Raw genomic sequence first — 26474 nt, 5'->3', positions numbered from 1 at the left:
AAAGGAAGAGAAGGCCCAAATAAAAAAAATGAGAGAAAAAGAGAGAAGGGACAATGTTACTATCCTTTTACCACACTTGTGCTTCAAAGTAACACCATGATCTTCATGATAGAGAGTCTCTCATTTTATCACTTTCATATACTAGTGTGAATTTTTCATTATAGAACTTGGCTTGTATATTCCAATGATGGGCTTCCTCAAAATGCCCTAGGTCTTCGTGAGCAAGCGAGTTGGATGCACACCCACTTAGTTTCTTTTGTTGAGCTTTCATATACTTGTATCTCTAGTGCATCCGTTGCATGGCAATCCCTACTCACTCACATTGATATCTATTGATGGGCATCTCCATAGCCCGTTGATACGCCTAGTTGATGTGAGACTATCTTCTCCCTTTTTGTCTTCTCCACAACCACCATTCTATTCCACATATAGTGTTATGTCCATGGCTCACTCTCATGTATTGCGTGAAGATTGAAAAAGTTTGAGAACGTCAAAAGTATGAAACAATTGCTTGGCTTGTCATCGGGGTTGTGCATGATTTAAATACTTTGTGTGGTGAAGATAGAGCATAGCCAGACTATATGATTTTGTAGGGATAACTTTCTTTGGCCATGTTATTTTGAGAAGACATGATTGCTTGGTTAGTATGCTTGAAGTATTATTATTTTTTATGTCAATATTAAACTTTTGTCTTGAATCTTTCGGGTCTGAATATTCATACCACAATTAAGAAGAATTACATTGAAATTATGCCAAGTAGCATTCCGCATCAAAAATTCTGTTTTTATCATTTACCTACTCGAGGACGAGTAGGAATTAAGCTTGGGGATGCTTGATACGTCTCCAACGTATCTATAATTTTTGATTGGTCCATGCTATATTATCTTCTGTTTTGGACATTATGGGCTTTATTATTCACTTTTATATTATTTTTGGGACTAACCTATTAACCGGAGGCCCAGCCCAGAATTGATGCTTTTTGTCTATTTCAGAGTTTTGCAGAAAAAGAATATCAAACGGAGTCCAAACGGAATGAAACCTTCGGGAACGTGATTTTCAGAACGAACATGATCCAGGAGACTTGGACCCTACGTCAAGAAATAAAGGAGGAAGCCACGAGGTAGGGGGGCGCGCCTACCCCCCCAGGCGCGCCCTCCACTCTCGTGGGCCTCCTGTTGCTCCACCGACGTACTCCTTCGTCCTATATATACCTACGTACCCCCAAACGATCAGATACGGAACCAAAAACCTAATTCCACCGCCGCAACCTTCTGTACCCACGAGATCCCATCTTGGGGCCTGTCCTGGAGCTCCGCCAGAGGGGGCATCGATCACGGAGGGCTTCTACATCAACACCATAGCCCCTCCGATGATGTGTGAGTAGTTTACCTCAGACCTTCGGGTCCATAGTTATTAGCTAGATGGCTTCCTCTCTCTTTTTGGATCTCAATACAATGTCCCCCCCTCTCTCTGGAGATCTATTCGATGTAATCTTCTTTGGCGGTGTGTTTGTTGAAACCGATGAATTGTGGGTTTATGATCAAGTTTATCTATGAACAATATTTGAATCTTCTGAATTCTTTTATGTATGATTGGTTATCTTTGCAAGTCTCTTCGAATTATCAGTTTGGTTTGGCCTACTAGATTGATCTTTCTTGCAATGGGAGAAGTGCTTAGCTTTGGGTTCAATCTTGCGGTGTCCTTTCCCAATGACAGTAGGGGCAGCAAGGCACGTATTGTATTGTTGCCATCGAGGATAACAAGATGGGTTTTTTTTATCATATTGCATGAATTTATCCCTCGACATCATGTCATCTTGCTTAAGGCGTTACTCTGTTCTTATGAACTTAATACTCTAGATGCATGCTGGATAGCGGTCGATGTGTGGAGTAATAGTAGTAGATGCAGGCAGGAGTCGGTCTGCTTGTCTCAGACGTGATGCCTATATACATGATCATACCCGGATATTCTCATAACTATGCTCAATTCTGTCAATTTCTCAACAGTAATTTGTTCACCCACCGGAAAATACTTATGCTCTTGAGAGAAGCCACTAGTGAAACCTATGGCCCTCGGGTCTATCTTCATCGTATTAATCTTCCAACACTTAGTTATTTCCGTTGCTTTTTACTTTGCTTTTATTTTACTTTGCATCTTCATCACAAAAATACCAAAAATATTATCCTATCATATCTATCAGATCTCACTCTCGTAAGTGACTGTGTAGGGATTGACAACCCCTTATCGCGTTGGTTGCGGGGATTTATTTGTTTGTGTAGGTGCAAGGGACTCGCGCGTAGCCTCCTACTGGATTGATACCTTGGTTCTCAAAAACTGAGGGAAATACTTACGCTACTTTGCTGCATCACCCTTTCCTCTTCAACGGAAAACCAACGCAGTGCTCAAGAGGTAGCACCACTTCATAAATTTCGTCCAGAGGATATTATAGGTGTTGCGTCACCTTATTATTGGGCCAGGCCCATGTAATTTCGAAATACTTGAGTATAGGCTGTTTTTAGAGTCCGTATGTGTGGGGAAACAAGAGATAGGGTTGGTTTCAGACCCCTTCCCCAGGGGCCACGAAATTCCCCTCCTCTTCCTCCATATATACAGCCCTTAGGGCACCGTTTAGACTTTGGGTTTTGTTTAGATTAAAAGTTCGCCATAGCTGCAACTTCGTGTACTTCGTTTGTGTTCAACGACCAGACCAAGGCGTCACAGAACCCCACCTTCATTAATAAAGCTTTCCTCTTATATTCACAATATCCAGATTGCAATCTTAGTTTCTTGCTTGTTCTTCGTTTGCTCGCAGGAAACAGGCCCTCGTGGTCAGGTTGATCATGCTCCGGCGTGGTCAATAACCCTCGGAAGTTGGTTTAGCGATTGCTAAGGCGCGACGTCTCGCACGTTCGTAGTCGGATCGTCGAGGTCGACTCCCACAGAAAACGATAGCCACCATCTCATCGAAACATCGGGACACCTTTGCCTCTATCATTGCCGGGGAGGTTAGTGCTTGAAGGTATATCTTTAGATCTTACAATCGAATCTTTTTGTTTCTTGTCTTATCATTAGTTTAGTCTATAAAATAAAACTACAAAAAAATGGAATTGAGGGTACCTCATATGCTTCATCTTTTTAATGTCTTTAATGAAAATAAAGATTCCGATAATTGTGCCAAAGTGTTAGAAGAAGAATGCATTAGAATGTTCGGCACTAAATATTTGAACGAGGAGCATGATTGCAATGTTGTTAGTATGAATTCTTTGAATATCCATGATGCTAATGATATGCAAAGGCACAAGCTTGGGGATTCTATGTTTGATGAAGATGATATTTTTAGTCCCCCAAGTTTTGATGAGAAAATTTATTATGATGATAGCATGCCTCTTATTTATGATGATTATATTGATGAAAGTGGGTTTGGAAGAGTGTCAACTTTAGGAAGTAATGATCCCACTATTTTGTAGGGTGTTGAATCTTATTGTGACAATTATAAAAGTGGATTTGGAGAGGTCATGACTTTATTTAGTAATGATTCCACTATCTTGGAAGAGGTTTCAATTGATTATGATGAGAACAAAGTTGCTACTTATGATGATTATTGTGATGACACTTATGCTATAAAAAGTATTGATGATTATATTTATAAAACTTGTCATGATTATGATTACCCTTTTTCTGAACATTACTCTTTTAATGTGGAAACAATTTATAGTATTTGAGTTTCTTTTGATACTCCCACTATTCCGAATGATAAAATTTTGCTTATGTGGAGAGTAATAAAATTTCTATGCTTGTAGATCACGAAAAGAATGCTCTATGTGATGGTTATATTGTTGAATTTATTCATGATGCTACTGAAAATTATTATGAGGGAGGAACATATCCTTGTAGGAATTGCAATAATATCAAGTTTCCTCTCTATGTGCTTAAAGTTTTGAAGTTATGCTTGTTTTGCCTTCCTATGCTAGTTGATTATTGTTCCCATAAGTTGTTTGCTCACAAAATCCCTATGCATAGGAAGAGGGTTAGACTTAAATGTGCTAGTCATGTTCTTCATGATGCTCTCTTTATGTTTCAATTCTTATCTTTTATGTGAGCATTATTGAAATCATCATGCCTAGCTAGAGGCGTTAAACGTTAGCGCTTGTTGGGGGGCAACCCAATCTTATTTTTGTTCTTTGCCTTTTGCTCCTGTTTAGTAATAAATAATTCATCTAGACTATGTTTATATGTGGTTTTATGTTTTAATTAGTGTTTGTGCGAAGTAGAACCTTTGGGAAGACTTGGGTGAAAGTTAATGTGATCTTGCTGTAAAAAACATAAACTTTGCGCTCACGAGATTAGCTGCCATTTTTTTTACTGGAGAGTGCTTTTAGGTTGATTCTTTTTGAAGATTATTAATAGACAAATTCCTCAGGTCCACCAATTTATTTCAGAATTTTTGGAGTTACAGAAGTATTCGAATGATACAGATTACTACAGACTGTTCTGTTTTTGACAGATTCTGTTTTCTATATGTTGTTTGCTTATTTTGATGAATATATGAGTAGTGTCGGAGGGTATGAACCATAGAGAAGTTGGAATACAATACATATTACACCAATGTGAATTTATAACGAGTTCACAACAGTACCTAAATGGTGGTTTATTTTCTTATACTAACGGAGCTTACCAGTTTTCTGTTGAGTTTTGTGTTGAGAAGTTTTCAAGTTTTGGGTAAAGATTCAATGGACTATGGAATAAGGAGTGGCAAGAGCCTAATCTTGGGCCCAAGGTAATATTCAAGGACAACCAAGAGCCTAAGCTTGCGTATGCCCCGGAAGGCATCCCTCCTTCGTCTTTGTTCTTCGGTAACTTTACTTGGAGCTATATTTTTATTCACCACATGATATGTGTTTTACTTGGAGCGTCATTTTGTTTTGCTTGCTGTTTGAATAAATTACCAAGATCTGAAATTTTTAAATGTTAGAGAGTCTTCACATAGTTACATAATTATTCGACTACTCATTGATCTTCACTTATATCTTTTGGAGTAGTTTGTCGTTTGCTCTAGTGATTCACTTATATCTTTTTAGAGCACGTCGGTGGTTTTATTTAGAAGAAATAGATGAACTCTCATGCTTCACTTATATTATTTTGAGAGTCTTAAACAACATGGTAATTTTCTTTGGTTATGAATTTAGTCCTAATATGATAGGCATCCAAGATGAGTATAATAAAAACTCTCATATAAAATGCATTGAATACTAAGAGAAGTTTGATACTTGATAATTGTTTTGAGATATAAAGATGGTGATATTAGAGTCGTGCCAGTTGAGTAATTGTGAAATTGAGAAATACTTGTGTTGAGGTTTGCAAGTCCCGTAGCATGCACGTATGGTAACCGTTGTGTGACAAATTTGAAGCATGATGTGTTCTTTGATTGCCTTCCTTATGAGTGGCGGTCGGGGACGAGCGATGGTATTTTCCTACCAATCTATCCCCCTAGGAGCATGCGCATAGTGCTTGGTTTTGATGACTTGTAGATTTTTTCAATAAGTATGTGTGTTCTTTATGACTAATGTTGAGTCCATGGATTATACGCACTCTCACCCTTCCATCATTGCTAGCCTCTTCAGTACCGTGCATTGCCCTTTCTCACCTTGAGAGTTGGTGCAAACTTCGCCGATGCATCCAAACCCCGTGATACGATACGCTCTATTACACATAAGCCTCCTTATATCTTCCTCAAAACATCCACCATACGTACCTATTATGGCATTTCCATAGCCATTCCGAGATATATTGCCATGCAACTTTCCACCGTTCTGTTTATTATGACACGCTTTTGAAGGAAATATGCCCTAGAGGCAATAATAAAGTTATTATTTAATTCCTTATTTCATGATAAATGTTTATTATTCATGCTAGAATTGTATTAAACGGAAACATAATACTTGTGTGAATACATAGACAAACAGAGTGTCACTAGTATGCCTCTACTTGACTAGCTCGTTGATCAAAGATGGTTATGTTTCCTAGCCATAGACATGAGTTGTCATTTGATTAACGGGATCACATCATTAGGAGAATGCTGTGATTGACTTGACCCATTCCGTTAGCTTAGCACTTGATTGTTTAGTATTCTGCTATTGCTTTCTTCATGACTTGTACATGTTCCTATGACTATGAGATTATGCAACTCCCGTTTACCGGAGGAACACTTTGTGTGCTACCAAACGTCACAACATAACTGTGTGATTATAAAGGTGCTCTACAGGTGTCTCCGAAGGTACTTGTTGGGTTGGCGTATTTCGAGATTAGGATTTTTCACTCCGATTGTCGGAGAGGTATCTCTGGGCCCTCTCGGCAATACACATCACTTAAGCCTTGCAAGCATTGCAACTAATGAGTTTGTTGCGAGATGATGTATTACAGAACGAGTAAAGAGACTTGCCGGTAACAAGATTGAACTAGGTATTGAGATACCGACGATCGAATCTCGGGCTAGTAACATACCGATGACAAAGGGAACAACGTATGTTGTTATGCGGTCTAACCGATAAAGATCTTCGTAGAATATGTGGGAGCCAATATGAGCATCCAGGTTCCGCTATTGGTTATTGACCGGAGACATGTCTCGGTCATGTCTACATAGTTCTCGAACCCGTAGGGTCCGCACGCTTAACGTTTCGATGACAGTTATATTATGAGTTTATATGTTTTGATGTACCGAAGAAGTTCGGAGTCCCGGATGAGATCAGGGACTTGACGAGGAGTCTCGAAATGGCCGAGACGTAAAGATCGATATATTGGACGACTATATTCGGACTTCGGAAAGGTTCCGAGTGATTCGGGTATTTTTTGGAGTACCGGAGAGTTACGGGAATTCGTATTGGGCCTTAATGGGCCATACGGGAAAGGAGAGAAAGACCCCAAAGGGTGGCCGCACCCCTCCCCATGGACTAGTCCGAATTGGACTAGGGAGGGGGGCGCCGCCTTCCTTCCTTCTCCTTCTCCCTTCCCTTCTCCTACTCCAACAAGGAAAGGAGGAGTCCTACTCCCGATGGGAGTAGGACTCCCCCCTTGGCGCGCCCTCCTCCTAGGCCGGCCGCCTCCCCCCTTGCTCCTTTATATACGGGGGCAGGGGGGCACCCCAAAGACACAACAATTGATCGTTTGATCTTTTAGCCGTGTGCGGTGCCCCCTCCACCATAATCCACCTCGATAATATCGTAGCGGTGCTTAGGCGAAGCCCTGCGTCGGTAGAACATCATCATCGTCACCACGCCGTCGTGCTGACGAAACTCTCCCTCAACACTCAGCTGGATCGAAGTTCGAGGGACGTAATCGAGCTGAACGTGTGCTGAACTCGGAGGTGCCGTGCGTTCGGTACTTGGATCGGTCGGATCGTGAAGACGTATGACTACATCAACCGCGTTGTCATAACGCTTCCGCTTTCAGTCTACGAGGGTAGGTGGACAACACTCTCCCCTCTCGTTGCTATGCATCACCATGATCTTGCGTGTGCGTAGGAATTTTTTTGAAATTACTACGTTCCCCAACAGCTTCATCATTGTCATATTGCCTTGCATGATCATGTAGTTGACATCGTATTTGTGGCAAGGCCACCATGCATAATTTTTCATACATGTCACTCTTGATTCATTGCCCATCCCGGTACACCGCCAGAGGCATTCATATAGAGTCATATTTTGTTCTAGTATCGAGTTGTAATCTTTGAGTTATAACTAAATAGAAGTGTGATGATCATCATTATTAGAGCATTGTCCCAAAAAAAAAAGAAAAAAGGCAAAAAAATAGAAAGGCCAAATAAAAAAAAGAAAAAGAAAGAAAGAAGGGACAATGCTACTATCCTTTTTCCACACTTGTGCTTCAAAGTAGCACCATGATCTTCATGATAGAGAGACTCTTATTTTGTCACTCTCATATACTAGTGGGAACTTTTCATTATAGAACTTGGCTTGTATATTCCAACAATGGGCTTCCTCAAATGCCCTAGGTCTTCGTGAGCAAGCAAGTTGGATGCACACCCACTTAGTTTCTTTTGTTGAGCTTTCATACATTTATAGCTCTAGTGCATCCGATGCATGGCAATCCCTACTCCTCGCATTGACACCAATTGATGGGCATATCCATAGCCCGTTGATTAGCCGCGTCGATGTGAGACTTTCTCCTTTTGTCTTCTCCACACAACCTCCATCATCATATTCTGTTCCACCCATAGTGCTATGTCCATGGCTCGCGCTCATGTATTGCGTGAAAGCTGAAAAAGTTTGAGAATACTAAAGTATTGAACAATTGCTTGGTTTGTCATCGGGGTTGTGCATGGTGGGAGCATTTTGTGTGATGAAAATGAAGCATGGCCAAACTATATGATTTTGTAGGGATGAGCTTTCTTTGGCTATGTTATTTTGAGAAGACATAATTGCTTGGTTAGTATGCTTGAAGTATTATTATTTTTATGTCAATATTAAACTTTTGTCTTGAATCTTATGCATCTGAATATTCTTTCCACAATAAACAGAATTACATTGATAAATATGTTAGGTAGCATTCCACATCAAAAATTCTGTTTTTATCATTTACCTACTCGAGGATGAGCAGGAATTAAGTTTGGGGATGCTTGATACGTCTCCAAGGTATCTATAATTTTTGATTGTTCCATGCTATTATATTATCCATCTAGGATGTTTTATATGCATTTATATGCTATTTTATATGATTTTTGGGACTAACATATTAACCTAGAGCCCAGTGCCAGTTTATGTTTTTCCTTGTTTTTGAGTATCGCAGAAAAGGAAAACCAAACGGAGTCCAATTGACCTGAAATTTCACGAAGATTATTTTTGGACCAGAAGAAGCCCACAGAGTATCGGAGATGGGCCAGAAGAGTCCCGAGGCACCCACGAGGGTGGGGGTCGCGCCCTACCCCCTGGGCGCGCCCCCCTTCCTCGTGGCCGCCTCAGAGACCCCCCTGACTTGTTCCCGATGCCAACACCTCCTATATATACCCAAACTTCCAGAACATAACCTAGATCGGGAGTTCCGCCGCCGCAAGCCTCTGTGGCCACCAAAAACTAATCGGGACCCTGTTCCGGCACCCTGCCGGAGGGGGGATCCCTCACCGGTGGTCATCTTCATCATCCCGGCGCTCTCCATGACGAGGGGAGAGTAGTTCACCCTCGGGGCTGAGGGTATGTACCAGTAGCTATGTGTTTGATCTCTCTCTCGTGTTCTTGATTTGGCACGATCTTGATGTATCGCGAGCTTTGCTATTATAGTTGGATCTTATGATGTTTCTCCCCCACTACTCTCTTGTAATGGATTGAGTTTTCCCTTTGAAGTTATCTCATCGGATTGAGTCTTTAAGGATTTGAGAACACTTGATGTATGTCTTGCGTGGGATACCTGTGGTGACAATGGGGTATTCTATTGATTCACTTGATGTATGTTTTGGTGATCAACTTGCGGGTTCCGCGACCTTGGGAATCTATGCATAGGGGTTGGCACACGTTTTCTTCTTGACTCTCCGGTAGAAACTTTGGGGCACTCTTTGAAGTACTTTGTGTTGGTTGAATAGATGAATATGAGATTGTGTGATGCATATCGTATAATCATACCCACAGATACTTGAGGTGGCATTGGAGTATCTAGGTGACATTAGGGTTTTGGTTGATTTGTGTCTTAAGGTGTTATTCTAGTACGAACTCTAGGATAGATTGAACGGAAAGAATAACTTCGTGTTATTTTACTACGGACTCTTGAATAGATCGATCAGAAAGGATAACTTTGAGGTGGTTTCGTACCCTACCACTCTTCGTTTGTTTCCCGCTATTAGTGACTTTGGAGTGACTCTTTGTTGCATCTTGAGGGATAGTTATATGATCCAATTATGTTATTATTGTTGAGAGAACTTGCACTAGTGAAAGTATGAACCCTAGGCCTTGTTTCAACGCATTGCAATACTATTTGTGCTCACTTTTATCATTAGTTACCTTGCTGTTTTTATATTTTCAGATTACAAAAACCTATATCTACCATCCATATTGCACTTGTATCACCATCTCTTCGCCGAACTAGTGCACCTATATAATTTACCATTGTATCGAGTGTGTTGGGGACACAAGAGACTCTTTGTTATTTGGTTGCAGGGTTGTTTGAGAGAGACCATCTTCATCCTACGCCTCCCACGGATTGATAAACCTTAGGTCCTCCACTTGAGGGAAATTTGCTACTGTCATACAAACCTCTGCACTTGGAGGCCCAACAACGTCTACAAGAAAAAGGTTGTGTAGTAAACATGAGTGTTGATCTCCATGGTTGCCCACAATGGCCATTGGAACATCTTGTTCTGAAGGACATTTGGGCCGGTGGAGACCGTTCAATGGGCTAGTTTGCGGGTTGCCCTCCCGCCGATGCTCGTGAATTATGCAGACACTGTATCTTGATGACTGGCCCTTTTGGTAGTCTTCTCTTTCGGCTCGACATATCATGCCCTATGTCGGCAACCATCTATTGCCTGGACCTCTCCGCTCTGGAAAGCGCAATTACCTTGAAGATCAAAATCTTTTTTTCACAATTACTGTGGGATCGCCTCCCAAATGGGATGGAGGTGATCAAGAGACACGACCCTAGGAATGGGTCGTGCCCTCTTTGTGGGGTCCCAGAGACAGGGACCCACATCATCTTCACTTCCACGATGGTTAGGTTTCTTTGGAGTTTTGTGTGTGAGGCTCTTGGACCTGATAAGGAGGCACTGGACCGTTGCACGATAGCTAGGTTTCTTTGGAGTTTTGTGTGTGAGGCTCTTGGGCCTGACAAGGAGGCACTGGACCTGATCAGCTTCCTTCAAACTTGTGCCAACCAGACCTAGAAGAGGAGATGCCCCTTTTGGCTTGTGTTTATGATGCTAGTTTGAACGTTGTGGACAACACGCAATAAGACGGTGACCAAGCGGTTCTTTCTTATGGCGGGCCTCTAACTCTGTGTTCAAATTCCTTGTTTTTTTTGCAACACTGGCACCCGCTGTCTAGACATGGAGATTGCGATCGGCCGAGCCTCATGATGGATGCGATGACTAATGTCGCGCGCCGACTTACCTCGCCACAAGCCTCCTAAGACTCCGGCCACTTGGTGGTCTTTTTTTCCTATTTCTTTTAAGTTTTGTTTGGGCTTGTTTGTGCTGATGCCCAACATACTATTCTATTTTACTGCACTTGAGAGCATCTCCAATAGCTACCCTAAAACAGAGCACTAGGCCTTTTTAGGGCACTTGGAGGCAAAAAAACAGCCACCAATAGCTGCCCTATCATAAATTTTTTGCAAATTTTTTTGGGCAACCCTTAAAATGCAGCACTAGGTGCTGCAAATATACAACACTTGGGTGGATGCCGCAAAAAAGAGCGACATCCCAACCCTCCCCCAGCCCGCGATAGCCCAACCGCAGCCATTTCCTTCTCATGCACGGTTGACCTCTGCCCCGTCAGCTGGCAACGACGATTTTCTGCCGCAAAAGGCCATTGCTGCCACTCAGTCGCCTGCCCCCGACTCCGCCCCGATCATGCCACTCTACCCCACTACCTCGGAAGACCACCGGAGCGCCCACAACCCCTCCGATTTTGGCCAGCCGCCACCCGTATGGCTATCGTGGCTCGAACGTGTCTAGCGGCCATTGGTGCACCACTGCTTGCCGCCCGACAGCCGCGATCGAGCTGATCGACGACGAGCTTCGCGTGGTGTCGATGGCACAACATTGGTGATTTTTGGCAGCGCAATCACCTTCCAAGCGTTGACGGTGGTACTTCCATAGCCGTTTTCACCTCAATCTTCTTCATCAAACAATTTGCGAAGAGGGCGGTGGAAGTGTTTGATCCAGTGTATTTGAGAGCACCCAATGACGAGGACACAATGAGACTTTTGGAGATGAACAAAGCCCATGGCTTTCCGGGCATGCTTGGATCCATTGAGTGCATGCCGTGGAAATGGAAGAACTGCCTTGCAACATGGCATGGCCAGTTCAAAGGATGCAAGCAGAATACCACTATCATTCTTGAGGTCGCGACCAATCAGGAGGCATGGATTTGGCGTGCCTATTTTGGGATGTCTGGATGTTGCAATGACCGATCACACCCTCTTTACAGAGTTAGCCAATGTGGAACTATCTTGGTGAACGTCCAAGCAAATGGTCGCGCATACAACTTGGGTATACCTTGCGGATGGGATTTACTCGAAGTGGGCTACTTTTGTCAAGTCACTTTTAAGCCCCCATGGTAAAAAACTTCACTTTCATAATGCTCAAGCGACTGCTAAAAAAGACGTGAAGAGGGCTTTTGGGATCTTGCAATCCTAATTTCCTATTGTGTGTGGACCGACTAGATTTTGGAATCAAGATATCCTTTGGTACATCATCATAGCCTGCGTGATCTTGCATAATATGATCATTTAGAACGAGTATGGACATGATTTGTACTACAGTATCTATGACCTCATGGGACGACCAGTGCGGCCGAGTTGGAGGTAAGGCCGATACCGACATTTTCTTGAGGTGTACCATGGCATTTGAGATGCTGATACGCGCGAAGATCTTAAAAAAAAATCTCATGGAGGAGTGATGGGCATGGCATGGGAGACAACAGGTCTAATTTTATCTCTATGTTTGTTGCATTTATGTGATGAACTTTGTTGTATTGTGTGCTAAACTTTATTGTTGAGTTTGATGAACAATTTATGTCGTGGATTTGACGAACTATGTAGTAATTTGATGAACTATGTAATAATTTGTTAGTTTGTTTTGAATTCATTGAGCTGCATTTGATATTTGTATACGTATGTAATAGAGATGAAGAACTAGATATGTGGCTGTCGTGCAGCTGCCATATTTCAGGGTAGCTGTTGGCGTGATTGTGCCATACTTGGTGCCCCGTTATAGGGCAGCTATCACAGACACCACTTTGTCGTGCCCAAAAAAAAATCACTTTTTGATGCCATAAATTTTACTTCAAAGGCTTTTCGGTGCCCTAAAATAGGGCAGTTGTTGGAGATGCTCTAAACTTGTCGTATGGACATGATGGTGACTTTATTTATAAAGCGAGGAAAAGTCTATTTCGAGAGAGATAAAACTAAGAGATAATCCGTTGTACAACATTTTTTATTGTATTCTCTGGATTAATTACATGACGGGTTTAAGATAAGACTATCTAACCATTATTCGTGCCCTTATAAATAGAATCAATATCTTCCTTCCGTTTGAATTTTGGGTACCTAAGTTGAGAGAAATCGTAAGAGCATTCCACAGAGCAATATCACAGAAAGGGTACCCAAGCAATCCGCACTAGCCTGACTTTGTATTATCGTCCATAGCTTTCCTGACTAGTATAACAAAACTTACAATGGAAGTAAGGGTAGTGTGGTGGTTAGAGAACAGAAAATAAGAAAGGTTATGTCATGTGGCGAGCATGTGCCTGCATGTATGTGCCATGTTTAGCAAGTAATCAAACCTGTGAAAGTTCAGTAATTAGAGCTGGAGAAGAAAACAACGGTCGCTAGAGTGATCTCGACGTTGATCTAGTTGCTTTAGAAAAAAAACATGAGGGGTGCACTTAGTCCAGTTTCTAAAGTTGAAATGACCCCTTCACGTTCACTTTTGAGTACTAAATACAAAGAAAAATGCTAAAAGGTTGTGTCTCATTGTAAATCCTTCAATGCTATCGATTAATAAAACTTGCTAAAAGGTTGCTAGAAATAGGATCAAGTCACACATCCGAGACATTCGGAAGATCTTTTTTTTCTCTAGAATACGCACGAGAGTGCGTATCATATATTAAAGAAGGGAGTGGGGAGAAAGAGCCCCATCCACATAGCATTCTTACATCATGTTACATGCAAGAGTCCACACCCTGGAAGTATCTATTCAGGAGAACTAACTACTCTCTCTAACCCACCTAGCTAGGCCTCCGAAGAAGGTGGCGAAATCACCTTTGAGGAGGCTAGCGGTACTCCACGCTCTACCTTCTTTCTCCATGTTGGCAATCACGACCTTAGCGGAGGGAGTCGCTCCATCGAAGACGATGGCATTTCGATGTTTCCATAGTTCCCATAGTCCTAGAGATAGTATGGTGCCGCTATCCTTGGCCTTTATGTCTGTCGCCGTGCAAGAATTGCACCAAGGTATCAACTCCGCATCAGGCGTCGGCATCCACTGCGGCTTGCGCAAGGCCTCGAGCGCCATATGCCATACTGACCTCGCAAGGACACACGACACAAGAATGTTATTAATCGTCTCCACGTCTTGGTCGCAGAAGGGACATGCCGGCTGATGAGGGAGGCCGCGCCGCGCCAAGCGATCCGAGGTCCAACATCTATTCCGTGAGGCAAGCCAGTTGAAGAACCTGCACTATAAAGGGGCCTTAGATTTCCAGGCCATGTCCGCATAAGCTGCTACCTCGAGGCCCCAAAATTTGGAGGCGTACGCCGATCGCGCCGAGTAGCTGCCGTCATCCTCCCAGGCCCACCGAACCCGATCTCGCGCATCCACTGTAAGCATGGTTGGCGCCGTCCTGTCCCAAAGGAGGAGGACTTCCTGCAATGTCTCCTCATCTATGTCCGGTCCGACCTCGAGTGCCCAGGATCCACCTTGTATAGCATCATGGACTGTTCTGACTTCCCGAACGCGCCGCGGGATCCTCGCATATACTCTTGGAGCCAGCTCTTGGACCCTAAAACCTTGGAGCCATCGGTCCTCCCAAAACAGCGCCTCCTTGCCATCTCCCACATGTGTGATTGTGGCTGTTCTAAAGATTGAACGCGCTTCTTCAGAGATTCTGATATCAAAGCCTTTCCATGGGCGTGAACTGTCCGTACGTTGTAGCCATGCCCAGCGTGCCTGGAGCGCGAAGTTGAGCCAGTGAAGATCCGGTATGCCTAGGCCTCCAGCCCATTTGGGCGCACAAACATTCCTCCAAGCCACTTTACATTGTCCACCGTTAGCCTCCTCTTTCCCGCACCAGAGAAAACCCCTACAGATCTTGATGATTGCCTTGATCGTCCTTGGGGGAAGGCTCAGGGCAAGCATGGCATGAATCGGGATTGCGCATAGCACGGATTTAACAAGGATTAGCCGGCTGCTGACCGCGAGAGATGCTCCTCTCCATGTTGGCAATTTGACGGCCACTTGATTGACCAGATCATGAAGCTGAGCCGCAGTAAGACGTCGCAGACTCAACGACAGGCCGAGGTAGCGACAAGGAAACGGTCCAATCTGGCAGCCCAAAATCTCAGAGATCCGCTCCGTTAGCTCGTCCGAGCATCGAATTGGCATGTCGGCAGTCTTTGTCATGTTAATCCGCAGGCCAGAGGCTCCACCGAACAGCCCAAATATTGATTTGCATATGTGCAGGTCAGTGATCTCCGGTTTGACGAAGAGAACAACATCATCCGCAAAGAAGGACACCCGCTGGCTTGAGCCCTGCCTGGTGAGGGGCGTGAGCATTCCCCTTCTGTCCGCCAAGGAGAACAAGCGGTGGAGCGGCTCCATCATCATGATGAAGAGCATGGGGGAGAGGGATCCGCCTTGTCTCAGGCCCATGCGGTTGGCAATTGCCGCTCCTGGGTTGCCGTTTATTAGGACTCTGGTTGATGCAGTAGATAAAAGGCCGGCGATCCAGAACATCCACTGCTGCCCAAAGCCCAGTTTCCTCAAAACCTCCATGATGAAAGCCCATTGGATCGTGTCAAATGCTTTAGATATGTCAAGTTTGATCAGTGGAGTCGGCTGCTTCAACGCGTACAACTTCCTGACCATGCATTGGACGAGCATGTAGTTGTCGTGGAGCGATCGCCCACGTATGAATGCACTCTGGTGCATCCCCACTAGCCTTGGGAGGTCAGCGGTGGCCCTTACTGAAAGAATCTTGTCGAAGATCTTGACGGCACCGTGGATTAAGCTAACGGGCCTGAAACCAGCCAGCTCGATCGCCCCATCTTTTTTAGGCAGCAAGGTGATCAAGGCTTTGTTGATGGCCTGCATTCCACGGACATCTCCTCTGTAGAAACAATCCAATGCGCGCATGAAGTCCCCTTTGATGATATCCCAACATGTGGCATAGAATCGTCCGATGAAGCCATCCGGGCCGGGAGCCTTGTCCTTGGGCATGGATTTGATTATGTTGCCCACCTCCAGTTCGGAAAAGGGATCCTCAAGGTGTTGGAGATCGAAGCTGGCTAGGTCAAGTGCGTCGAAGCTGGCTAGGTCAAGTGCGCCGAGGTCCAAACCAAAGTCGCGCTGCGGAGCCTTTCCCAGGATGTTCTCATAGTAGGCGTCAGCGGCAGCCGCGATTTCATGACTATCAACACAGAGGGTGGACTGTGCACCGGACATTCGGAAGATCTTGTGGCTGCATCCATGCGGACGGGTAGAGAGATATGATCGGCAGTTCGACAAAGTAGGAGGCGTGTAATGTACAACGGCACCACCATCCATAAAGCCTTGCCACGATGTCAAGGTGCCCACGCGACCATGCCCTTAGTTAAGGTGGCAACGTGTACTGTTACCTATGTTCTTCTGGATATTTATTCTATCATATCAGAAAAAGAGGATGTGCTAACATTAATCTCCACCACAAGGTAGTCGGTCCAAATGTATTGTCGAGCTCCATAAACCATAGCTTTACTGTATCGCCCATATAACTAGCAATTTCAGTCTCCTATCTCCATGCATAGTTGCTTCAAAAAGAACACCCAAAAATCCCGCGCGGCTGAGCCCAACCCCCTCCCCCCCCCCAAAAAAAACCGGACCTAGTCTAACCCCAATGGTTGAATTGTTGATATATAGTGTGGTACTTACGGCTGTCGTTTTTTTTGCAAGAATGAGAAACCCAATGGAATTTGGAAGAGGTTTTTCTTATCTTTGCACTGGGTACGGGGATGGTGAGGACTAAGATGGGACAAGAATACCCGGCTGAGTATATAATTCCTCATTGGCTGACCTTATCGGTTGGACTTGGATACTGGAAACACCTCGACTAAATACATATCTCAGTTGTGTGCCTTGTCTTTTTTTTCAAGAGCACGCCAAAAGCGTGCCTTACTTTTATAGAAGAGAGCAGAAAAAGCAATGTACAAGAGACCTAGGGGTGAATACAGGCACACCCCCTAGGCAAACACCCCCACACACCCCCTAGCTAATGTAAGCCTACTGTCTCACAAAAACCAGAAAAACGTCCTCCTCCTAGGCCGGCCGCCTTCCACTCCTTCAACTCCCCAATGACGGAACTAGCCAATTCCGGCGCATTCAACTGCTGGTTGGTCCTATTAAAGACTCTCGCATTACGCTGCTTCCAAAGCGCCCAAATAACTGCAATCACGACCGTATCAAAACCCCTCTTGGCATCACGGCTCCATCTTGCACGTTGTGCCAACCACCAATCCAAGAGGTGATCCTACGCGACCGGAATGGTTGCCTGCAAACCCAAAGCATCAAACATGATATGCCACACCTCCCTAGCGTACACACACTGGACTAATATGTGCTCCGCATTATCCTCCTCTTGAAGGCACGTATAGCATGCCGAAGGCCGATCTTGCAACCCATGCCTCGCTCGCCTATCCGAGGTCCAAATGCGATGTTGCACCGCCAACCAAGCAAAGATTTTACACTTGAGCAAAGCCCAACTTTTCCAAATGCAAATGGCATAAGGCACCAGAACTGCACCAAGGCAAAGCCGTTGGTATGTCGACCGAGCAGTATAGAGACCTGACGGGTCTGCAAGCCACGAAAAGGTGTCCGGTCGCGAGACGTCACGCTGTACCGTGCTTATAGCTAGGTTGAGATGAATGAGCTGCATGTGGTCACCAAAGCCGAGCTCCCCTGATATATCTAGCAGCCACCTCCCGTTCTCCAAGCCGTCCGCTACCGTTCTCCTGTTAACTGTCCTCGTTTCCACCTTGGAATGAATGAATGGTGCAATATCCTTGGCAGAAAAACCATGGATCCATCGATCCCGCCAAAACAGAACCTTAGTGCCCTCCCCCACCGAAATGTTCACAAGGCTATCAAACACCGCGCGGGCATCTCTGTCCTCCGTCATCGGCAGCCCTTGCCATGGTCTCTCAGGGTCCGTTCTACGTAACCATTCCCATCTCACCCACAGTGCGAGCCCTTGCAGCTGCAGGTTCTGAACGCCTAGACCACCCAGGCAAGTAGGTTTGCAAACCGCATCCCAAGCAATCAGACATTGCCCACCATTGGCCTTATCCTTACCAGCCCAAAAGAAACCCCTCATCCATTGCTCGATCTCTTCCAACACCCAAACAGGAGCCTCCGCCACCATAAAGTGATGAATCGGTTTAGCCGCGATGACCGATTTCACTAGCACTAGACGACCCGGCCGGTGAATCAGTCCCCTTTGCCACGCCGGCGCGAAGCTCTTTGCTTGGTCCTACATAGGCTGCCACTCAGCCCTAGTGAGCGTCCTAATGGCCAATTGCAGCCCCAGGTATCTGCATGGGAAGGTACCCATGCGGCATTGCAACACCGACTCAACCCGATCCTTGTCCGCACTGTCCCCATGTATCAGAATCGCCAGAGATTTGTTGTAATTCACCTTCAAACCCGATGCCTCCCCAAACACCGTAAGAACCGACCGAACGAGAGAGAGAGATCCATGAGCCGTGGCTTGACAAATAAAGCCACATCATCGGCATAAATTGACACTGCTTGGTGTGGAGCAATGCCAGTGAAGGCACTCAAGACGCCCATGGTTGCAGCGCGAATCATCATCTTCGAGAGGACATCCATGGCAATCACAAAGAGAAGAGGTGAAACTGGGTCCCCCTGCCTTAATCCCTTCACGTGCACAAAGCTTCTACCTGGCACCCCATTCACGATCACCTTCATGCTTGCGGTCCTCAAGAGAATGGCAATCCACTGACACCACTTGGTACCAAAACCCTTCCTACGCATCACCTCAAATAAGAACGGCCAGGCAAGGGAATCAAAAGCTCGTGAGATGTCCAACTTCAAAAACACTCCCGCTTCCTTTCGAGCATGAATTTTCCTGGCAACTTGCCGGACCAAGAGAAAGTTATCGTGGAGGTGCCTCCCACAAATGAACGCGGACTGGTTCGATTCAACAATCTCTTCATTCTTCTCTGCGCACGATTAGCAAGCATCTTTGCGAACAACTTGGCCGCGCTGTGGGTTAGGCTAATTGGCCTAAAGTCTCCCACCTCCTCCGCCTCGGGTTTTTTTGGAATGAGCACGATATGTGCTCGGTTTAATTTGCCAAAACCCCGGCCATCTCCCACGTATAACTTCATGATCACTGCCATCACATCCCTCTTAATGATATGCCAAGCTTTTTGGTAGAATGCAGTAATAAAGCCATCCGGACCCGGAGCCCGATCCGGTGGCATGTCCTTGATCGTGTTCCAAACCTCCTCTTCCGTAAACATCCCATCAAGCTCCGACAGGTCAATGCCTTCCAAACCAAGGAAGTCAAGGTCCACTTCAACCTCCCGGGCATTGGCCTGCCCAAGAAGTCGCTCATAAACCTCCGAGAAGATCTCCTCCTTCCTAACTTGATCCGTGATCAGCTCACCATTATGTCTAATATGGGGTATAAAGTTCTTACACCTCCGTCCATTAGCACAGCTTGAAAGAGCTTCGTATTCGCATCGCCTTCTTTGATCCATTTGAGCCTCGATCTTTGCCTCTCGATCGTACGTTGTAGGGAGGCCAGCCCTAGCATAGCGTGTTTTAAGGACCTCCTCAACCACCTCTCCAACCAAGTCAGGGCCCTAGACTTCATTGCTTTGTCCAGCCTAAGGATGACATAATTAGCAATGGCAATTTGGATCTTAATGTTCCCCGTCGTCCTTTGACCCCAAGCTTGAAGGGCTATCGCCGTGTTCCTTAACAATGCATCCAATATTTTAAAAGGGTCGCTGATCTCCTCTGCGCACACCCAAGCTTCCTGCACTACCTGCTCGAACCCCTCAAGCCGCGTCCAATACAACTCAAACCTAAATCTCTTCTTAGCGCAGAAAGGAGCCGCTGTGGAGAGGTGCAACGGGGCGTGATCAGAAATATTAGTGGAAAGAGCTTGCAACAAAACATCCGGATAGTAAAGCTCCCAATGCACCGACACAAGAACCCGATCGATCTTGGTCATCACCACGTTCTCCCTCTCATTGGACCACGTGAACCTCCTTCCATGCATGTAAAGTTCTTTGAGCTCATTGTTATCCACAAACGCCTTGAATCTCCTCATCATAGATCTATTAAGATTAGTGTTATTCTTCTCCTCCGCCCATAGAATCATATTAAAGTCTCCAAGGACCATCCAAGGTCCCGGGCAAGCATCTCTTCTATGTTGCAATTCCACCAAAAATTTAATCTTCAACTCATCCCCTTGGGGACCATAAACCACGGATAACCACCAATCCCATCCATCCTTGTTGCACACGCGCCCCGTGAGGAAGTTAGAGTCCCGAGTTAGATTGTCAATCTCCATGTATGAGCTATCCCAAGCAAGCAAAATACCACCCCTCGTATCGATCGCCGGGAGATAAGCAAGACCATCAAAAGATGGCCCAATGCATTGCATCACCAAATATGTATCAAGTACATCTAACTTCGTCTCTAGAAGACACACCAAGTTCACCTTTGCATCTGTTACATAATCCCTAACCGCATTCCTTTTAGCAGGGTTATTAAGACCCCTCACATTCCAAGAGAGTACACGAGAATTCCAATCCATAAGAATCCCGGTACACACCCCATAAACCAACCAACCACTCAGGCCTCCCCCACAACCACGGACGTAGTGGCACCCCTCGCATGCGCCGGTGGCATCTCCTTGCCGAACAGGGCCGCAATGACCCGAATGTGCTGCTCTTTGAGGGGAGACTCAAAGATCTCTGCTAACTCTGCGATGTTGTCATCGTGGCCTTCCAAGTCCTCTGGCACGATACCAAGAACCCGCATTAGAACATTCTCAGCTTGAGAAGCCTTGGTCTTGGCAGGCTGTGCCCTCCTCGCACTCCTAGTGGCACGCCGGGGTGTGAAAGGCTCAGCCTCCGGACGCAGGGACGACTGGACCTCCAAAAGGAGCGGAGGTGCGAGCTTCTTCACCAAAGCGTTGCAGAACCACTTAAGTTTACCAAACACAATCACTTCCTGGGGCATCATACCCCCATTCCCAGCCTCTTCCCTCTGTTGCATGTCCGAATTTACGTCAGGAATCGACTGCCCCGACTCAAATGCATGAGCGCTGGCCACTTGGCGCTGCTCCATCAGCCCCTCCTCCGGACTCGCCAATTGTCGCTGCACGTCCACACATGTCGGAGGATCATGCCCAATCATTGAGCTGTCCGCCACATGCAGCCGGGGCGCCGCTGATGGCTCCACCCCCAAGGCCCCCTTGTCTCCACTCGCAGAGTCCAAGAGCCGCGGGCCAGCCTGCCGCACCACCAGCGGCAGGGGTGTCGGATCCTCTGCGCCCAAACCTGCCACACACGCCTCCAGCTCCCTGGCCACAACCAAAGGCTGATTTGGCCTCCCTACCGCCACACGCTGCAGCTATCTCGCATCATGAGGTGACACCTCCACCGCCTCCTCGGCCCCACCCACAGTAGGTTCCAACCTCTCCTGTTGATTCTCCACCGAGAGCCGTGCCTGTGTGGCCAGGAGCGCGGGCCCCCCGTTGTCAGGCGCAACCACCAACCCAACCACTTGCTTCGCCGAACTGACCAATGGCAACTCCGGGATCGGCACGATTGCGCCAGCCGGGATCAAATCCGTTTGAACCACCTCGGTCTCCACCATGATCGCGCCAGGCGGGTTCAAATTTCTCTGGTCCACCACGGTCTCCACCTCCAACGCGCCAGGCGGGTTCAAATTACTCTTGTCCACCACGGTCTCCACCTCCAACGCACCAGGATCACCCAACCGGTCAAAAGCAGACTGACGCAAAGACAGCCTATCCCGCACCGTAGCAACTGACCCACATGGCCCCACCTGAAGCACCGGGTCCATGGGAGGAATCTTCCAGTCCATCGTCTTCCCTGCACCATGAACCACGTCGGCGTAAGACCGGCCAGCCGCCGATCCAACCCCTCCACCCGCATTATCACCCCTGGTGTCTCGCACTCCATGCTGCCAGACACAGCGATGCGTGTTCGGCCCTCCTCCCATCTCCGGCGGCGAACCCGGCAGCCCACTTTGCCCGCTTCCCGATGAATTGCCGCCAAGGAACCAAGGCTCCTCTCCCTCTGGGAAGGTGGTGACGGAATCCAGGTGAATGAGCACCTTGTATTGCAGCGTTTTGGGTTGGAACACATCTCTCTGCTCCTCTGGCTCCGGCACCGCCAGCCACCTCCGCGTTGGGATCATCTCCGGGTCCGCCGTCCAGGCGAGCGGCTTGAAGGAGGCCAGGTCCGCCCTTGACGACGTTTCCGGCGCCACCGTCTTAATGAAATAGGAGGCTCCCAACAAGCTCTCGACCACATCCAGCTCCCAGGCGTGCGGAGGAATGCCCTCGAGCTCCAAACTGACCTTGGTCCTCAGCGCCGCAAAGACCGCCTGATTCTGCCTGATCCATTGCCGGAAAGAGAGCCTGCACCCATCAAACTCGATCACTGACCACAGACCCACTTTGTTCCTATCTTCCCTGCTCACAAACACCACAAGAAAATCCTCCGGCTAGAACTTATGCACTGAAACTCTGTCCGTAGCAATGCCCAACCTTGCCTGCAGCGCTTGCCGAACCAGCTCCGGCAAGAGCCCGGACCTGTCATCGCTCACAAACACGACCATGGCATGCTGCAGTCTGCCCTCAAGCTCCGCCATGGCCCTGGACCTCCTGACGATGCACAGATCCGACAGAGACATCTCCAGATCCGCCTGCACTTCAAGCCTCGGCTCCGTCCGACGATGACCACCCAACGGCGACGCTGCCCGCGTCTCGAGCCGACGGAGTGGAGGAGGGGAAGGCGACACAGCGCGCGGCGCGGCCGCGCCCTGCCTGGACACACCCAGAGCCGCGGCCACACCAACACCCGACGACCTCCTTGCCACCTTAGCCGCCGCATCTCTCCTGAGCTCTTCCACCAGCGACGGACTGCGGGGCCGCTTGCACTGACTCGCGACATGCCCCGACAAACCACACCGAAGGCAAACGACCTTGTTCGTGCAATCCTTCAGAAAGTGTCCTTTCTCCAAGCATTTGAAGCACCGATCTCTCATCTCCGGCGTCACCTCCCTCCGAGGCGGCGAGCAGGGTCCCCCCTCCCCCACCGATGGACCAGCCTCGCGACGGCGCTTCCAAAGCGTGCGCTTTGAAGCTGGGGCTTCCTGCCATGGCGCGATCCTGCGCGTCGGCGCCGCCAAGGTGCCCACCGTCGGCACCCCAGCAGCGCCCACCTCCTCCGCAGCAGAGCCGTCCGATGCCGACGGGAGGCCAAGGCCCGAGACGACAGGCCGCTCCCCATGGAATGAGGACGTCACGGAGCACGGACTGCCCGCCATGGCAGCCAGATCTGATGCCGAAGAGACCGAACAACCAGCAGGGAACAAGGGCGCGCCCCGGCCGGAGGAGCGACCGGAAGAGGGGAGGTGGCCGCCGAAGCCGGAGCGGCTGGCGGCGGGAAGGTGGACGCCGGCGTCGGAGTGACGCACGGCGGGGGAGCCAAGGCGGGTGGGAGGGGGAGAGCAGAGCGCTGAGTCGCTTTTCCTTGTACCTCAGTTGTGTGCCCTGTCATCATGGCCAATCACGTGATGAGTGGGTCCCACCATATAAAATGGGTTGGAATGCTTATAAACAGAATCGGGGTTCAGTTTTACTAAACGAGGGTAATCTGACCTCCTATAAATGGTGTAATTAGTAATACAATGTACTCCCATTTTTCCATTATACAGTACACATTAGTTTTCTAAGGAGTTAAATTCACAAATTTTGACCAAATTTATTACATGGAGAAAAGTATATAAATATCTTCAATACCAAATATATATCTTATGAAATTATATTTTATAATGAATCTATTGGTACCAATTTGGTTTTCTAGATGTTGATAAAATTTACTGTATACTTGGTTAAAGATTAAATTTGACTCTAAAAATAGCTAATACACACTATACTTAGGGATAGAGGGAATAGAAGATAAGAGCGAATTCACTATTATATTTTCAAAATTTTAAAGTAACTCACAGTTTTTTATTTAGAAAATGAGGTTGAAACTCTAGTCTCTGCATCAAAAGATGCACATAAACATCTTTATTAAATTCTTATTAAACAAATATCTAACAAAAATATACATCAAACAACCAGAAACCACCACTCCACACCTACAAACTCAACAGTGTGAGATGCCATTACAATGCCCCCACCATCCAGAACCGGGGTCATCATCGAGCCGCCCACATGGCGTATCGGGAGCACACATCCGGTTCAGCAGATCCTAAGCACGCACCTGCACACGCTTCAGAAGCCTGATACCACCATCGAATAGTCGACCCATCTTCAATGTAGAGATCTGCATTATCCTTGCTAGGCCAGCCGTCGACGCCGCCACGACGCCAAACAGCGCCATCGCCCTGTGCTCGTCCATCAAGACGAATCCGCCTACGAGACTATGTTGTGACATACCGCCGAGACCCACCGTCATCGACGTGCTATACACGGGGCCGCTCCACCTCTCGACCCCTCTAGCGGCTGCTCCAAAACGATGACCCTAGAAGGGAGAACCGCGCCAAGCATCGTGTGATTTGAGAAACCAAGATCTGGGGTTTTCTCCGGAGTAGCCCAAGCGAGGAGATGAGACTTGCAATATAGTGATGTGTATGGCTCTCTTGAGTCCGATATAGCATGCACCACGTGATCCCAAGGCCAGGCAATGGACGCGGCCACGACCGAAACCTTGATACCTATCCAAGAGCTGGTGAGGAAGACGACTGAGAGACTTGAATCAGATTTTTCCCGGGTTAGGACCAAGATCCACAAATTCCCTCCAGGCCTGCGTTTCGTTAGCAAACACGACCGCTACATCGCCCCGAGCTTCGTGGCCCTCGGGCCGTACCACCATGGTTTACCCCATCTGCAAGAAGCGGAGGAGGTGAAGCACGCGGCGGCTCACCACTTCTGCTTGAAGTCAGACCACCCGGTTGAGGAAGTCTACGGCAAGATCCTCACCATCGCCGCAGAAGCCCGTGGTTGCTACGTCGACGACGCTGTCACGCGTTTCGGCGACGTGGAGTTTGCGGCGATGATGTTCCTGGATGGTTGCTTCCTGCTGCAGTATATGCACGGCCTGGTGCAGCATAATGATGGTTCTATCAATGCAGAATTCGCATTGTTCGCGAACCGGGCGGTCCTATCCACGGGGCCTTGCATGTTGAGGGACATCTTTATGCTGGAGAACCAGCTCCCGTGGTTGGTGCTCGAGGCTCTCATGACCTTTACCCATGTTCCTGTGTGTCAGTTCGTTGCCTCCATGGCGTTCATCTTTGACGCTGGCTCCACTCTAACAAGGTTTCCCGAGGATGAACTCAGGAGGTACAGGCCACCACATCTCCTCGGGTTCCTCCGGTATTATCTCATAGGCAACATGCCTCCCACATATCCTAACTATGAATTTGTCAAACACTTAGCGCTAGCGAGCAGTGCAATCGAGCTCGCGGAAATCGGAGTCCAGCTAACGGCCAGTAATAAGAGATGGTTCGACATGAGCATCCGGAAAGGATACCTCGCTGGTGAGCTCTCCCTGACACAATTGTTCCTGAACGACTACACTGCTAGTTGGCTCGTCAACATGGCAGCGCTCGAAGCGTGCACGTCCACCGGCTGGCCGTCCGATGGCTACACCATCAGCTCCTATATCTCACTCCTGGCGATGCTCATGGACAAGGAGGAGGACGTGCACGAGCTGAGAGCTAAGCACCTCGTGCGTAGCTTCTTCAGCAACCAAGAGATGCTAGACTTGTTCAAGGGCCTCGCTTGCCACTTGCGCCTCGGCGGCCGCTACTTCGACATCCTGAAGAAGATTGATGATTACAAGCGTGGCAGGCCTGTGCGGATCGTCGTGCATAAGTTCTTGTACAAGTACTTCAAGAACATCGTTGCTGTGCTCTCTATCGCCGGGGTGCTGGTCGGAGTCTTCAAAACCATCCTGAGTCTCAAGCAATATTAATTAGCGGTTCTTCTGTTTCAATCTTATGGATTCTAGTCTTTTTCGGTGATGAATTAGCGGTTCGATAGCTGGCCATGCAAGGAGTGTGTCTCGCCTATTGAGCTAGGCAGCTCAAACGGCTTTTCCAAATTAGTCCAACTTGTGCATGTTTACTTTAGAGGTAAATACACCAGAGGTGCCTAAACTTGTCCGGTGCGGTTACTTTAGTGCCTAAACTTGTAAAATGTCAAAAACTGGTGCCACAACTTGTCCATTTGGTTCATATACGGTGCCTCGCTCGTACG

At 47.3% G+C, this 26474-nt stretch overlaps 1 protein-coding gene across 1 annotated transcript; it reads left to right on the top strand.

Annotated features, from left to right (window-relative positions):
• The first annotated feature begins 24897 nt into the window (after positions 1–24897).
• Positions 24898–26190, top strand: LOC109761082 (UPF0481 protein At3g47200-like). The gene has a single exon (XM_020319878.1). The coding sequence runs from the start codon at positions 24898–24900 to the stop codon at positions 26188–26190; it is 1293 nt and encodes a 430-aa protein (XP_020175467.1).
• The last annotated feature ends 284 nt before the right edge of the window (positions 26191–26474 follow it).

This window comes from Aegilops tauschii, chromosome 7, assembly GCF_002575655.3.
Source record: "Aegilops tauschii subsp. strangulata cultivar AL8/78 chromosome 7, Aet v6.0, whole genome shotgun sequence".
In the NCBI taxonomy this organism is placed as follows: domain Eukaryota; kingdom Viridiplantae; phylum Streptophyta; class Magnoliopsida; order Poales; family Poaceae; genus Aegilops; species Aegilops tauschii.
Note: the sequence above shows the minus strand (reverse complement) of the source record. Positions and strands in the feature narration are given on the sequence as shown.

Excerpts from the sequence above, each read along its gene's own strand:
- LOC109761082 (XM_020319878.1), top strand. The coding sequence starts at position 24,898 with ATGGACGCGGCCACGACCGAAACCTTGATACCTATCCAAGAGCTGGTG.